The sequence below is a fragment of the Camelina sativa genome, chromosome 11, assembly GCF_030686135.1.
Source record: "Camelina sativa cultivar CO46 ecotype springtype chromosome 11, ASM3068613v1".
In the NCBI taxonomy this organism is placed as follows: domain Eukaryota; kingdom Viridiplantae; phylum Streptophyta; class Magnoliopsida; order Brassicales; family Brassicaceae; genus Camelina; species Camelina sativa.
In genome coordinates, this window is record NC_141890.1 from 11731458 (window position 1) to 11746507 (window position 15050).

General features: G+C 33.1%; 4 protein-coding genes across 6 annotated transcripts; 3 read left to right on the forward strand and 1 right to left on the reverse strand.

Moving 5' to 3' along the window:
* Positions 1-6: 6 nt before the first annotated feature.
* Positions 7-2542, reverse strand: LOC104723075 (transcription termination factor MTEF18, mitochondrial-like). The gene is made up of 3 exons (XM_010441370.3): positions 2423-2542; positions 538-2323; positions 7-462 (listed from the first exon to the last, which is right to left on the reverse strand). The coding sequence occupies exon 2, from the start codon at positions 2315-2317 to the stop codon at positions 539-541; it is 1779 nt and encodes a 592-aa protein (XP_010439672.1). The 5' UTR covers positions 2318-2323; positions 2423-2542; the 3' UTR covers positions 7-462; position 538.
* A 1158-nt stretch (positions 2543-3700) lies between these two features.
* LOC104723073 (uncharacterized) lies at positions 3701-6157 on the forward strand. Of its 3 annotated transcripts, XM_087470856.1 has the most exons (9): positions 3917-4174; positions 4318-4413; positions 4502-4718; positions 4800-4888; positions 4987-5134; positions 5223-5297; positions 5381-5578; positions 5673-5732; positions 5922-6157. In XM_087470856.1, exons 3-9 carry the CDS (start codon positions 4605-4607, stop codon positions 6048-6050), a joined length of 813 nt encoding a protein of 270 aa, XP_087326982.1. In that variant the 5' UTR covers positions 3917-4174; positions 4318-4413; positions 4502-4604; the 3' UTR covers positions 6051-6157. The 3 variants fall into 3 exon arrangements, with proteins under 3 accessions (XP_010439670.1, XP_087326982.1, XP_010439669.1); XM_010441368.3 differs by lacking the exons at positions 3917-4174; positions 4318-4413 and adding an exon at positions 3701-3890; XM_010441367.3 differs by lacking the exon at positions 4318-4413 and having other exon boundaries at positions 4054-4174.
* A 653-nt stretch (positions 6158-6810) lies between these two features.
* On the forward strand, positions 6811-9486 carry LOC104723076 (ras-related protein RABF2b). Its single transcript, XM_010441371.3, is given in 8 exon segments — positions 6811-7130; positions 7405-7482; positions 7583-7750; positions 7838-7886; positions 8009-8082; positions 8944-9037; positions 9128-9159; positions 9161-9486. Coding segments are annotated over 8 exon segments (582 nt in total). The 5' UTR covers positions 6811-7091; the 3' UTR covers positions 9209-9486.
* An 875-nt stretch (positions 9487-10361) lies between these two features.
* On the forward strand, positions 10362-11141 carry LOC104727908 (heat stress transcription factor A-1-like). The gene is made up of 2 exons (XM_010446967.3): positions 10362-10594; positions 10713-11141. Exons 1-2 carry the CDS (start codon positions 10385-10387, stop codon positions 10881-10883), a joined length of 381 nt encoding a protein of 126 aa, XP_010445269.3. The 5' UTR covers positions 10362-10384; the 3' UTR covers positions 10884-11141.
* The last annotated feature ends 3909 nt before the right edge of the window (positions 11142-15050 follow it).

The window sequence follows — 15050 nt, forward strand, 5'->3', positions numbered from 1 at the left end:
ATGTACTTTATCAAACTGCAAACAATTTGCTTTCCTTAACCTGAACTGAAGCAGCCAATTCCACAAGTTACAATTATATATCGCTGTTGCTAAAGCGCATCTGAGTCAGACTCACAGGTAAGAGCCTAAGATAAGAGATGTGTCAGCAACAATTGTAACACACCACTATCAGTACTGTTTACTTCAAGAATGTTAGGTGTGTTTATCCGTTTACAGGACAACTGTTGCAGAGACGGTTCAGGAAAAAGGCTGCACATCTTCTCCAGTACTGTATACACAACACTTCCAATGAATTCAAGCAGTACAGGGGTAGCTTTGAACTAGCATTTTAGATATGCATCAAATCTGTAACTCAGCAGACACTTGTCGCTCTTTCACAAGCATCGGCTAACACTAATGAATCTCTACTCTTCATGCATTCTCCAATCCCTTCCATTTGTTTCATTAGTTGGCAATTCACACCTGTAGCGTTGCATCAGTACATCCTTCAGTGTCTCAGTCGTACTAAATTCAAGATATAGTGCCAATAAACTTCACCTCAGGTAGATGATTGCTTTATACTTTCCCAAATGGCTGGACCTTCAGGGTGGACATTGACAAAATACTTCACAAACCGGGCATCACCGCTAGTGAGAATAGTACTGGGTGACAGCATTGGCTTTGCTGCATCTCTTTCCCTCAACCATAAATACATTGAGAATCTGTGATGTATTCTCTGCATATCATAACACAGATATGCCGGGAACTTCACCAGACATTCAATTGGATAGCCAAGAAGTTCAGTTAAGGAATGTATCTTTTTCTCTATGACATCTTTAGACAAGTTAAGTATCATGGGAGCATGCCTGATGATTTCAGTAACCACATTATGGTTTAAACCGGCTTTCACAAGGCAATCAAATCTCTCCTGCAGCTGATCCCCCCTCCCTCGAAACTGTTTTAGAGCCTTCACCATCTCATCCGAATTTTCTAAATACCCTAGCCTCAACAAAAACGCTGTCTTCTCTGAGTATTTCCTCGAGTCTTCCGAAAGAGGTTTGCTTTTTCTCTGTCTCGTTGTAGAAACAAAACTGAACAATCTCAAAGGCTCTTTCTTTAAGATCTGACATAGCTCTTCTTGTCTAACGTTCAAACTAAGACAAGCAGTTCTAGGTGCTTGCAAAGAGCATGAACCAATAAGCTCCATGTGACTCTGCATAATCTTTGTGATAAACTGCGATTCCATTCTAATAGCAATCAAGAAATCCAACGCCTTCTGTATATTTTTTACGCATCTGTCTGACAACATCTCTGGGTTGTCTATAAATAGTCTATAAATCTCATTCACTTGAAGCCCCGCTTTAAACAACCTACCAAACAGAACATAGAATTTCTTACCGGAGCCTTCCATCACCAAAGCTGGATACGTTTTCAAAAGACTACTCAACTTCTCCTCTTTACATCCCACTTTATCAAGAAACTCTATTGTCTCCAGAATTCTGCGCCACCTATATGTTTTCTGGTCAGACAAGTACCGCCCAAGCCAGTCACATCCTACTTGTAACCCTTTCAACTTATCAACCACAGAAGACAATTCAGCATCAATCCCACCAACCAACAGCAAAGGGCTACTAGTAACTAACTTGATAACTGTAGCCTTGCTAAGACCCAAATTTTCATAATCCCTGAGTTTCGACGCCAACAAACCAGATTCATATCTAAAAATCTCTCTCGCTTCTTTATACATACGGCCAATCTTCCCACGCGGGATACCATAGTTGCAAAGAGCATGGAAGTTCTCAAACATGATACCATCATCACTCAAATACATTAGCTTCTGTGGGAGAAACGGTTCAAACTCATAAGGACACAAACCCAAACTCTCGAAAAACGGCTCAAACTCGTTTATGGGATTGTACCTAAGGAATTTAGTCAACCCTTTGGATATATCCTTGGGGTTATCATCAATCTTGGACAACAAAGTCGACATAAAACACGGAGAGTTCTTGCTTATATGCTCTGCATCAGTAAAAGTAAAGCTTCTAGTATAATGCAAGTAGTCAAAAAGTGCTTCTTGAGCTTGATTCCTACTAACCCTTGGAACTGGATTAACGAAAAACCTAGTGGGTAACTGAGACGAGTGCTGCTGTAACTCAGATTTATCCTTACGCACACAGCTTTCAACCTGAAAACTCCGCATAGTAAACGAAACTCGAGAAAGGTCGAACCTTTGAGCTTGGTTTTGACGAGAAATCGGAGATAAAGCTATATAATTGTTGAAATGTGAAATCATATTCAACAGTTTATGAACTCTTTTCTGAACTCTGCACAATAACATCGCAACCTAACAGCAAAGAGAAACAGATAAAGTTACAAACTACAAAAAATTCTCAACGCATCTATCAAAAAAGTAAGCATTACTCTTCCAAGTATGAAACTTTACCTGAAATTAAGGCTTATTGTGCGCTTGAACCAATCATTTTCCCAAAGATTCTTAGGGTTCATAGCCAAATCTCAGTTACTTTGCTAAAACCTTGTTCGGGATTAAGATCTATGTGAAAATACACAAAAGCCCCTTAAGTTTTATAATTATACAGAAACGACCGTAAGTTTAAAATGGTGAATTTGTGGAATACGTCCTTAATATTCGGGAACCTTCTAAAATGTTGTATAAGAGTTTTCAAAATGTCACACAGGTATCAATAAGAGTATCAGCAACACTTGGCCTTTAAACCAGTATAAAACATGAGATATTTTTCTCTTCTTAACACCGAATTTAATAGACTTGTCAAGTTTAGACGTGTCAAAAAGTGATAAATATATCCCACGAAATCGTGTTATTAATATGAACGTTACAAATTCTCTAAACAATATGGATCAATTGAACTATAAAAAGGACTTCAAACCCATCCAAGTGGTGATTTCTTTTGTTTTGATTATGTTTACAAGATTGAAAAGCAGAAAGAAACGGTAAGCTTTTTTTCACAAACATTTATGTTTTGTGTCTTTTTTTCTTTTCTTTTTCATAAATATGTAACTATTAAGTCGTTTAACCAAAAACAAGATATATGTAACTTTTCTTCTTAAGTCAATTTCATTGTGGTCCATGATTCATTTTGTTAGGTTATCATCTTCAAGCTAAAACGCCTACCAAACGTTCAATAACAAGTATTTTTTTAATCATAATTATAATTCTCAAAATAGTTTTTGATAAGTGCATTTAATTCAACATGATAGAAAATAGATAAGTTCAATCTCGTTCAACTTGCATAGTTGCATATGTTATGTACTTATGTGTTAAGACTTAAGACTTTAGAGGAATGAATTAGCTTTGCAAAAACCGCTTTATGTGCTCACTCGGAACAATTTCATCATGCATATAAAATAATTTTTTATTTTTTAATTTGTAATATATTCAGATTGATTATAGAGTTTTTCTCAATTTGGTCATGCATATAAATATATATACTTTTTTAAACCCTTTTGGCAGCAATGCTTTTTAAACATTAACATATATATTTGGAAAATATATAAATATATATATATATATATATATATATATATATATATATATAATTATCAATATAAGAAAGTAGTTATGGGCAAATAATTATTTTCAAATATCTTCAATGTACATATTTATTTGAGATATTTTAGATAACACCATGTGGCTTAATCTTATTCTCTGTATACTTTAATCATTTTTTAGTCTAACTTTTTTATATTTTCAAGATTTGAAACAAATTATATAGAAGCCAATTACCAAAATCCACCTACCTCACCTTTTTATAATACACAACCAAAACAATATTAATCTATTGCTTTGTATATCAAAAGTTACATTATTCCATTGATTAACTAATCTCTCTCCCTTAGGTTTTCTTGCACACACGATTTTAAAGTCTAACAAGGTTAGAATCATGTTCTGCTCCTTTTGTTTCCTCTCCCTTAATACTCTCAGTTTGATTATTATCAATTTCTTTTTAGTTAGTTAAATCTCTCGATTATTCTAAAGATAACAACAACTCGTAACTTTTTTTTTTCTTTTTTTCTTTTTCTAATTACTGCACCCTCTTGCGCCACAAGTAACTTGGTAAAAAGATCTTTTACTTTACTAGGATAATTTCTCGAAGTTTCTGAAGAAAGAACCCTTTTTGTTTTGTTTGGTCCTCTACTCGCAATCTCAATTGTCTCTGTAACGTCCTTACTTCTTCATCATTCTCTTTGCGTTTCTTCTGCATCTTTTTGCGGTTCACGTGTTGATTGCTTTTGTCTCCCATCTTTTTGTCTGTTACTAAAACTTTTTTTGCAAAATTGGGTTTTCTCTGATAAAAACAGAGTCTTTCAAGTTTCTTCTACTTTGGGTATAACGAAGATTCGATAAAGTTTCATATTGTTCCCTTTGATGTTGTATAATCCTAACTCCTAGGAAAGGTTAAGATTTTCTTGGCTCATATTGTGTTTGTGAGAATGACTTTAGATAAAGACATATAAACGAAGTCTCTATCTCTATGTATTTCAGTAATGATGATGATGAAGCTTGAGGGAAGTTATTAGTCTGACGAGGAAGATATAAAACCATTCACAAAAGAGAAGAAATTGAAAACTAGAGAGAGACAACAGTCATGGAGATCAAGTCTTACCAAACTCAAGCAGAGCAGTTTGTTGAACACTACTTATTAGCAGATCCATATCTTCCATATACTTCTGTTCTTGCTGGAATCTTTCTCTGCAAATTGGTAATTTTTGCTTCACTTCACCTCTTTTCTTTCAATTATGTTTTAGAAACAGTGTAGCTTATGGCTCTTATTTGATAATAGGTGTATGATCTTACGGAATTATTCAGCTCAATTCATATCAAATCATACTCAGCTCTCACAAAAATAAAGAGAATTGAATGGAACAACAGGTGATTATACAAATGTTATATAGGTTTTTTGGTTTAGCCTTTTTTTACATGTTATGCTTTGTTTCTTATCACTTTGGCTTATAATGTAAACACGGCAGGGGGATTTCTACAGTTCATGCGATCTTTATCTCATTCATGGCCTTCTACTTTGTGTTCTTCTCTGACTTCTTTTCTGACCAAAGAAGCCATCAAGACTTTAACCTTATGGTGTTTCGTAGCTCTCCTCTTTCCAACTTTGGTTTAGGAGTACGTTTTGATCTTTTTTTCATATCTACACATGAACATTGATCAACCTATATATCTGATACTTTTTTTGTGATGTGTTTGCGCATAGGTATCGGTTGGTTATTTTCTTGCGGATCTCGCAATGATCTTTTGGTTATACCCTTCTTTAGGAGGATCAGAATATGTAAGTCAGACAACAAGAAAGCTGCTATGTGTTGTGTTCCTCCATTTGGTTTCAATTACCTGACAAATCTTGATCTTTTTCAGATTTTCCATCACTGCTTATCTGGAACAGCAGTAGCGTATTCTCTCTTCTCTGGAGAAGCTCAGCTTTACACATACATGGTTTTAATCTCTGAATTGACTACACCAGAGATTAATCTTAGATGGTACCTTGACATTGCTGGTTTGAAGCGATCAAAAGCTTATCTTATTAATGGAGTTGCTATTTTCTTTGCTTGGTTGGTGAGTTGTTTTTTTTTTTTAAACCTTTTTCAGTTCGTTGTAAATTCAGAAAATGTCTTGGATTCAAGTTCTCAACTTCATGTTTTGTTTGCAGACAGCAAGAATTCTTCTATTCGTCTACATGTTTTACCATGTCTACACCCACTATGATCAGGTAACCAAGAGTTCGGTTTATTTCTTTCCAGACCGAACCAATTTGCAAACCAAACAGTCTAGTCTTTAGGAAAAAAACTAGGAATTACTCAGTGTTTTTTCTTTTGGGGATGTTGTAGTGGTTGGTTAATTATAGAGGTAACGAATTAATGATCTATTTACTTTTGTGTGTGTGTGTGTGTGTGGGCAGGTGGTACGAATGCATACATTCGGTTATCTACTGGTTTTCGTTGTACCGATTGCATTGAGTGTCATGAACTTGATTTGGTTTGGTAAGATAGTGAAGGGATTGAAGAAAACTCTTGAGAAAAGACACTGAAGAACAATAAATCTTTTTTTTTTTTGGTTTTCTTACTTCTTAATGTAAATATATAAAGCTCTTGTGTTGAATTTTTACAGATTCAAAAGCAACAAATGGTTTATTTATTTATTTTATTTTACTGTTTACACTTACCCTAAATTGGTGTTTAAAAAAAAACCATTACCGTAAACACTAATAATATCATAGAAATTTATTAACGCTAATAGTCTCTATGCATATTCGAATTCTTCGGGTGCTGTTGTATCTAGCAACATTAGCAACATTGTGTTCAGATATGTCAATAGTAATTGTTAATGATAAAATATTTCTAAGAAAAAAATCTAAATTTAAAAGTCTCTAAAATCTCAATATGTATCACTTGGAAAACTTAACAAGATTTTGTTGTGTTACTTGAAAATATATATCTAAGCAATGCATGCAAAGAATTCTCTACAAACACAGTCATATGTCACTAACAAATGTTTCACATTAGAAATGTTCTTCAAAACTGTCATGTAGCATATGTACATGAATAAAAAATTCTAATTTTTTTACTTTTTTTACAACAGAGTATAAGATTGGCTTGTTGTCCACAGGGAAATAATTCGATTGTATTATTAAATATTAAAAATAAACTCATAACAAAAATATTGTGTAAGTTAACTGGAAAAAAAATAATTTCCCCCACTACAAATGATATTTATACTATTTATAATTAACAGTAACAAGTAAATTAAAGGTTGCTTAAAAGGAAGGATTATTAGTTTTATTTTTATTTCTTCCAAAAATGTGTATATTCCTAGTCCTAGTTTTCGTGTGATATTTACTTGCCGTGTAATATTTGTTTCCCATTGTAAATTTGTTTATAAAATATATAAAAATTATTAGCCTTTTTTTGGGTTCTCTGATACAAAAAGAGGAGGAGATTGGTTGTTGTTGACGACGACGCGTTTACACTTTGCAATTTTTTTTATTTTTGTCTCCGACTTTTTGAATCGTGTTCAATCTGAGTTTTTGAGGTGAAGGTTTAATCGTATCGACCTGTTCAGATCGATCATCATGGCTGCAGCTGGAAACAAGAGTATTAACGCCAAATTGGTCCGTCTTTTCGTCTTTCTCCTGTGCTCCCCGATGATCGTGAAATTGAATTTACAGAAACTTTTGCTATTGTGAATTTGTTTCTAATTTGGAGAATTTTTGATATGTGATGTTGAATTGGACAACTTTGAATCGGAGTTTTGTTGTTAGGGTTTTATGTTGGATTATTCTGATTTAGTTGTTTTCGTAACAGGGTTTTTAGTGATTTAGCTGCGAGATGCTTGGTTACTTATTTTGATTTTGGTTCTGTGTATTTTGGTTAAGTCTTCTTCAGGTGTTACTTGGAGATGTTGGTGCTGGGAAATCAAGTCTTGTCTTACGGTTTGTCAAAGATCAGTTTGTTGAATTCCAGGTTAATATGCCTCTTCTTCTTATTTGATCATCGTCCTGTTGTTTTTGTGTGTGCAGATGTGCTTTCTTGACTTTGATGTTTTTTGTTTATGTGTTTATAGGAATCAACCATTGGTGCTGCTTTCTTCTCACAAACATTAGCTGTGAACGATGCTACTGTCAAGTTTGAGATTTGGGATACTGCTGGTCAGGAACGATATCATAGTTTGGCTCCTATGTACTACAGGGGTGCTGCTGCTGCAATCATTGTCTTTGATGTTACGAATCAGGTAAAAGAGTTGGAAATTGATCTGTAGATGCAATTCAGTGGCTTTCTACTAATTTGTGTTTTTTAAAATCTTTTGCTATCTTCTCAGGCCTCGTTTGAGAGGGCAAAGAAATGGGTTCAGGAACTACAGGCACAAGGTATTGTCTAGCTAAGTTCCGGTTTTGATAATTATTTCATCACTTTCAGTTATTGGTAGGTAGTATCAAGCTTTAGTTTCTTACATGTGGGTTTTACTATATAAATGTTTTTGTTTGAATAGGTAACCCTAATATGGTCATGGCCCTTGCTGGAAACAAATCTGATTTATTAGATGCAAGGAAGGTGACTGCAGAGGTAAGCAAATCCTATTCTATCCTGACTGTTTTTTTCACATTGTGATGTTTTGGATTTTGCTGTCATGTTTAAAATTGAGCTATGTGTTATAGCCAAAAATCATGACGAACGTGTTAAGCTATATTTTGGATTTCTCACTTGTCATGTTTGACAGGGACCAAACCATTAGGTGACATCTCTTTGTTGTAAAATTACGATGTACCTTAATGACACTAACCTGACAAATCAAGCCACCTAAACAGACCCCACCCACTCAACAATTCATAGTATAGGAGTTTTTTATAGGTAGTTAGGTTTTCATCAAGCAGTACAGAGCACTTCTCTCTAACATCTTTAGAGACAGATTTAGTTGTTTTCAAAGAGACTTACTTAAGTTATCATCAAGCAGTATCAACCGCTTTCATAATTAGCTTTCGAGAATGGTTTAGATGTTTTCATATGACCGTCCTTACTTATCCCACTATCCAGTGTTTTTTGTTCATATTTTACTCTGTTATGCCAAATGCCAAAAGTGTAGATAGTATCATTTCTCAACGCTGAACCTATTGAAGACTTTGAAATGTCTGTTAGAATTATTGTTGTGCGTTTAAGTTTAATTTGAGACTTGCAAGGGCAGTAAGAAAACATATGATTTGACATCTCTGATGACCAAACATCTTATCTTCTGTGTGTCAGATGTAAGCATTCCTAATGAAGTAGGCATTATATACATAGACAATATATGCACTCCTTAATGAGTGAAGAATAGCTCGTTTCTCAAATTAGAATTTTTCAACCACACTGAGCATACATGTTTACAACACTTCTGAATCTCACTGCTTAGCCTAGTTCCTGATATCTCGCACTCTTGGTCCTTTGCAGGAGGCACAAACATATGCTCAAGAGAACAGTCTTTTCTTCATGGAAACTTCAGCGAAAACTGCGGCTAATGTCAAAGAGATATTCTATGAAATCGGTGACCTTTCATTACACTCTGAGAATTAGTTCAAACAATTGTTGTTTCTTGCATTAAACCCTAACATACTTTTAATTTTGACCGGTACAGCAAAAAGGCTACCTCGAGTACAGCCAACAGAAAACCCAACAGGAATGGTTCTCCCAGACAGGGCCATGGATAGGGCAGTGAGTTCATCTTGTTGTGCTTAGTTACATGTAATGGCACACACTTCTCTTAAAAGAGATCTTTTGGTCAGTCACTTCGAAGCTATGGACTTCTGTGTTTGCGTCTCTTTGCTTTGTTTTTGTGTATTGAGATTTGATCTCTTTACTCTTCTGTAAATAAAATCTAATACTCCAGTAACTTAGTGCGTGAGAGGCTATGGATTCAACTGTCACAACACAAAAGCTTCGGAACTCTTAAATGTCTATTGTTCGAAATATTAACGCAAACATTGCCGACAAAAAGGAAAGCAAGCTTTGTCACTTTGTGTCATCGTCAAAAGAGGATTTTTGCTAACTGTTAAAAGTTCCTTAGATTATAGAAAAACTTTAGCTTTGAAATTCAACATACTCTATAATATGTAACTTTGAATGAACCATGTATCACGATTTTTTTGTTCTTTCTATAAAAGCTTAATTTTGTGAATATTTCCGGTAATTTTAATAAAGTAAAATTTTACGTTTCTTAAGAAAAGGAAAAAACAGAGAATCAAAATCTTAAGAAGCGGTATATTTTTTACCCCAATTTTATTTTTTTTTGTTAAATTAGAGGTATGGGTTCAATAGTTGTTTCCGTCAAGAGATTTAAAAAAAAATATAACTTGTGTTCTTTGTTAGGGTTAGGGTTAGGGTTCATAGAGCGTCGGGATTCTTGTCCTTGCGCCATCTGTTGTTCGTTAGTTCGATTTGAAGTGTGTTGATAACGTTTAATCAAAACATGCTCACAACGATAAAAACAGAGTAAACAGAGGAAAGCGAGATAGATAACAGAGTTGATTATTGATAGAAATGTTCCGATACAATGAAACAACGCTCACTGAGGAACGCAGAATTACCTTCTCACCTGCAAGAGTCTCCGAAGAGATTCTCCAGCAAAACGATGAGGAAAGATAGTTCTAGAAAGTTCTTAAAAGGGTACAACTCAGAAAATGCATAAAAGATAAAGATGAGCTAACACTGCTCTTATACTGCCACCACATTTACAGTGTTAACCGTTACTTGACGTTGACAGCCTGCAACTTTTGCCACCTGTACATTGACAGCTTGATTATTCCTTCCTCACGCGCTCGTCACTCTCTTATCCAAAACCATAAGCTCCACGTGCGCTAAATGCCTCATTTGCTATATCATGTGTTAAGGAAGGATGGCTCACAATTTACTAAAGGGACTGTCAGTGTTCCCTATGAGAATCTATACGCTTGTGGAAAATCCTGCATCGGATCCAATAATCTCATGGGGCAAAGACAACAACAGTTTCGTCATCTGGAATCTTGAAGAGTTTATTCGTAGATACATTGTTCACAAGTTCGATTGCAACAGATTCTCACAGTTTCACGCTGATCTTAGGCATTATGTAAGTTTTCTCTTTACACCTCCCAGAGATTTAAATTAATTAGAAATTGTGTAGTCGCTTTATCTCTCGATCTTCGTCCAGTTTCTGAATCTTGCTGCTATGTGTTGCTACTTGGTAGGGCTTTAGAAGAATCAAGAAGGGATCTGGGGAATTGGAATATGGACATGAAGATTTTGTGAGAGGCCAACCTGAGCGTATGAAGACGTTGACGCTCAAAGCTTGGAGGAAGAGCAGGGCCAAGTTTGAAGTTAAAGAAGCTGCAGAGGAAATGCGACGTTTACAGATTTGATCAGATTCAGAATCATATCTCATCCTGCTGCCTGCTTGCATGCATTTATATGAATAACCTTTTCCATGAGTTTGTTTAATGATTAAGTTACTTTCTTTGTATAATAATACTTTTAGTAGTGGCTGGCTTTGATGCAATATATTTGAAGTTACATGTAATGATGGCACACACTTCTCTTAAAAGAGACCGTGTGTTTGCGTCTCTTTGCTTTGTTTTGAGTATTTGAGAGTTGATATCTATACTCTTCTGTAAATAAAACTTACCACTCAAGTAACGTAGTGCGTGAGAGGCTATGGATCCAAGTCATCCAACTGTCACAACATAAAAGTTTTAGAACTCTAAAATGTTGTTGTTTTAAAAATTAACGCAAACATTGACGACAAAATTGAGAGCAAGCCTTTGTCATTTTGTGACATCGTCAAAAGAGGATTTTTGCTAACTGTTAAAAAGCCATGAATGTTTACTAATTGTTTAAGTTTTTTGTTTGGTTTTAGATTATAGTTACTGGTTATTGATTTTTTTATTTTTGCTATAAATTTAAAAATTAATAAATAAAAAATGTAAGGCCATTAATTGTTTACTAGTTTTAAGTTGATTTTGGCTTTTTACATTTTAGATTTTGGATTTTGATTTTTACTATAGATATTTAAATTAATAAATCTTGTTAAAAAAAAAAGGTTTCCACAAAAATCATAAAATTATGGTTTTTAGTTTCTCTTTAAAATTTGAAGAAAGCACTCAAAAACTAGTTTTATTAAATTTAAGGGAATCTAATTAAAAAAAAAATTCTTGAATGGTGAAAAATTAGATTAAAAAAAACAAATTGAAGGAAAGAGACTTTTAAAAACTTTAAAATTACTTTTAAGGAGTGTTAAATAAGTTAAAGTCTTGAAAGTCCCATTGTCCCTTGCCAATCACCCCCATAATTCCCTTTAGCAATCGCAGCCCTTAAATTTTGGTCATATAAATTTTTATGGTTGATTCTACTTTTTACCCTTTTCTTCTTTCAGAGTTTGGGTGGGGTTTGATATTTGCATTTAGGGTTCTTATTAAAGCGTCAGATCTGGGATTCTTGTTCTCGCGCCTTGCGTTGTTGGTAGTGATATTAAAATAGGACTATCCTGTCCATTTAGATCTGTTCGTTTTGGATCCGTTTATACTTTGCCCGTTTATATCCTGTCCGTTTAGGTTATGTACCCGTTTAAACTCTGCCTATTTATTTAGCCAGTTTAGACCTATTTAGATTGTTTTTTATTTGCTTTTTTTTTTAAAAAAAAAACTAAAGATTTTATTTTTCTGTCTCTTCCTCCTCATTCCCATTAATTTCTACGTCTATGTGACAATCTTTCTCATTCATATCTATATATTCACTTTGAGCATTAAGCTTTGCTACCAAATGTTCAGTTTGTAAGTCCATTTTGCAAAGTTAATAAAACAGATTTGTAAGTGTTTATGAGTCATCAAATAGCGAAAAATAAAGTATGACATCGAAACTATGTAAGACATCGAAACCAAAATAATAATCTAAGAAAGGTGAAATAAAGAAGCTAAACTTTGCGGCAATGCATTGATCTAAAAAATAAACCCAATTATAAGATCTCCAAGATGTTAGAACACATGAATCAATAAATCAACACCCAAAGAGCAAAATAGTAGATTACCCTTTAGACCCAAAATAGCGATATAAACAACATAATAACAATGAGGATTTTCAATTAAAATACTAGATCGTGACACCAAAATTGCTGGATTCCACAAAAACAAAATTCATATTCATGGGCATGCGCAAAGAGCCAAAGAAAAAAAAAACTTAATCCTCTAAATCAAATTCTAGATTCTAGAGACAGCGAAATATGAACATTTTGAATTTACCTTAAACCTTAATCGACGTTAATGGCTGCGATCAGATGAAGAGGTGGAAGAAGGGCATCACTTTTATCAGTTTATGTTAAACGACATCGTTTGGAAAAAAAATCAAGAGAAAAAATATTAAACGGGCTACCCGTTTAATATTCATCTGACCCGTTACGCCCGCGGGTTTAAACGAGTTAACCCGTTAAATATCCTATTATTTTACAGTGTTGTTAAACAGGTCACAGGCCTTATTTCTATAACAGACCCGTTTATGCCCGCGGGCTCTGAGCCCACTTTAACATCACTTGTTGTTGGTTAGTCCGATTTGATTTAGTTTTCGTGTCTGAGTTTGTTCTCTACTTGTTTGCTTAGCTACTTTCTTTCCTTATTGATGTTGTTCTACCTCTCTCAGCCAAAAAAAAAAATGCAAAGTGATTTCTGTTTTCCGGATGTGATTCTGTTTCTAATTTGGTACTTTTGTTTTGATGTTAATTAAAACTTCACACACATTGCTTTCTCAACAAAATATGCGTACAATTTTACATAAAAAAATTTAATTTATTAAGTTTTCAAATTCCTAATTAATTATATTTTATATAATTAATTTATAATTTTGTTTAGAATATTTTTTTTTCTTCTTACGTTTTATACAGTTTAGAACATAATTACATTAAATTTGTTATTAGATAGAATATAAAATTTTAAAATACTTAGTTTTGTTTTCAATAATTAAAAAAGGTATATATGCCTATATGGTATGTTAGTGTATATTTTTATGTGTATATAATTTTTTTTTTTGGAATATTAAGAATGTGTTGTAATATGTGTAATATTTTGTAATTCATACATTAAATAATTTAAGTTAAATTTTCAAACTATGACTACAAATGTATAGTATATGAAATAAACTAATAGTTTTAGTGTTGGTTCTATAGTACAAACCCTCCATGCTAGGCAGATCACGCAACATGTTCAAATATTTTTAATACGCAAAAACTCATCACACGAACTCCGTGAAAGTAAAACATAGTGTGTAAGATTAAAAATCACTTTTTATCAAATCATTTTTTCAAATTTTTATCAAGTAAAGAACAATACTTAGGTTCACCTCTTCATTCACCTCCTTGTAAAATAGGAAATAAAATTTGTATACATTTGCAATTATGTTTGTTACCTTTTAAAACACTTAGTTTCTAGGGGTGAACCTCTTCATTCACTCTTTATAAAATAAGGAAATAAAATCTGTACACATTTATTATAAAATTAGAAATTTAAACCGCTCTTTTATAAACCCAAAACGATATATAATTTTGTTGTAATTGTAAAATCTAAACCCTAACTATCTCATTTGTAAACCCAAACCATCTCATTTGTAAACCCAAACCGACATATACTTTCGTTCTAATTGTTAAATCTAAACCATAACCATCTCATTTTTAAACCCATACCGACATATAATTTCGTTCTAATTGTAAAATCTAAACCCTAACCATCTAATTTGTAAACCAAAACCGACATATAATTTTGTTCTAATTGTAAATCTAAACCCTAACCACCTCATTTGTAAACTCAAACCGACATATAATTTCGTTTTAATTATAAAATCTAAACCCAAATTCTCATTTGTAAACCCAAAGCGATATATAACCTCGTTTAATTGTAAAAATCTAAACCAAGACAATATTTAACTTTTTTAAAATAAAAGTATACAGAATTTGTTTCTTTAATTAGTTTTGCTTTTTAATTTAATTTTAATTTCTTTTTTTTAATAAAATATTAGATAGACCATTCTGATTGATTGAGAAGGAATGGGTGAATACAAAGGTTCATCCCTAAGGGTGAACCTAAGTATTTTTCTAAAAAAAATTGAATATAAGTAAAGTTAATTTGTTTATTAAATTAATTATTTAATGTTAATGACATGCACGTAAATAATTGCCAACTTCAGTATTTATTTTATAAATATCTTAAAAAATGTATATATAGATTAGTGCATGCGTGGGAGGCTATGATGAATCCAACTGTCACAACACAAAAGTTTTAGAAATCTGAAATGTTGTTGTTTTAAAAAATTAACGGAAACATTGCTTTTTGCGAACTGTTAAAAAGCCATGAATGTTTAACAGTTAAACAAGTTTTTTTTTTTAAAAAAAATTTTTGGATTTTGGTTTTTTACTATAGATATTAAATAAACTGACTGATTGGTAAAAAAAAATGACTATAAAGACTGTTAAATAATTGAAAGTCCCTTGGGCCTTCCTTGCCAATCATCCCCATAAATTATCTTTAGCAATGGCAGCCCAAGCCCATAAG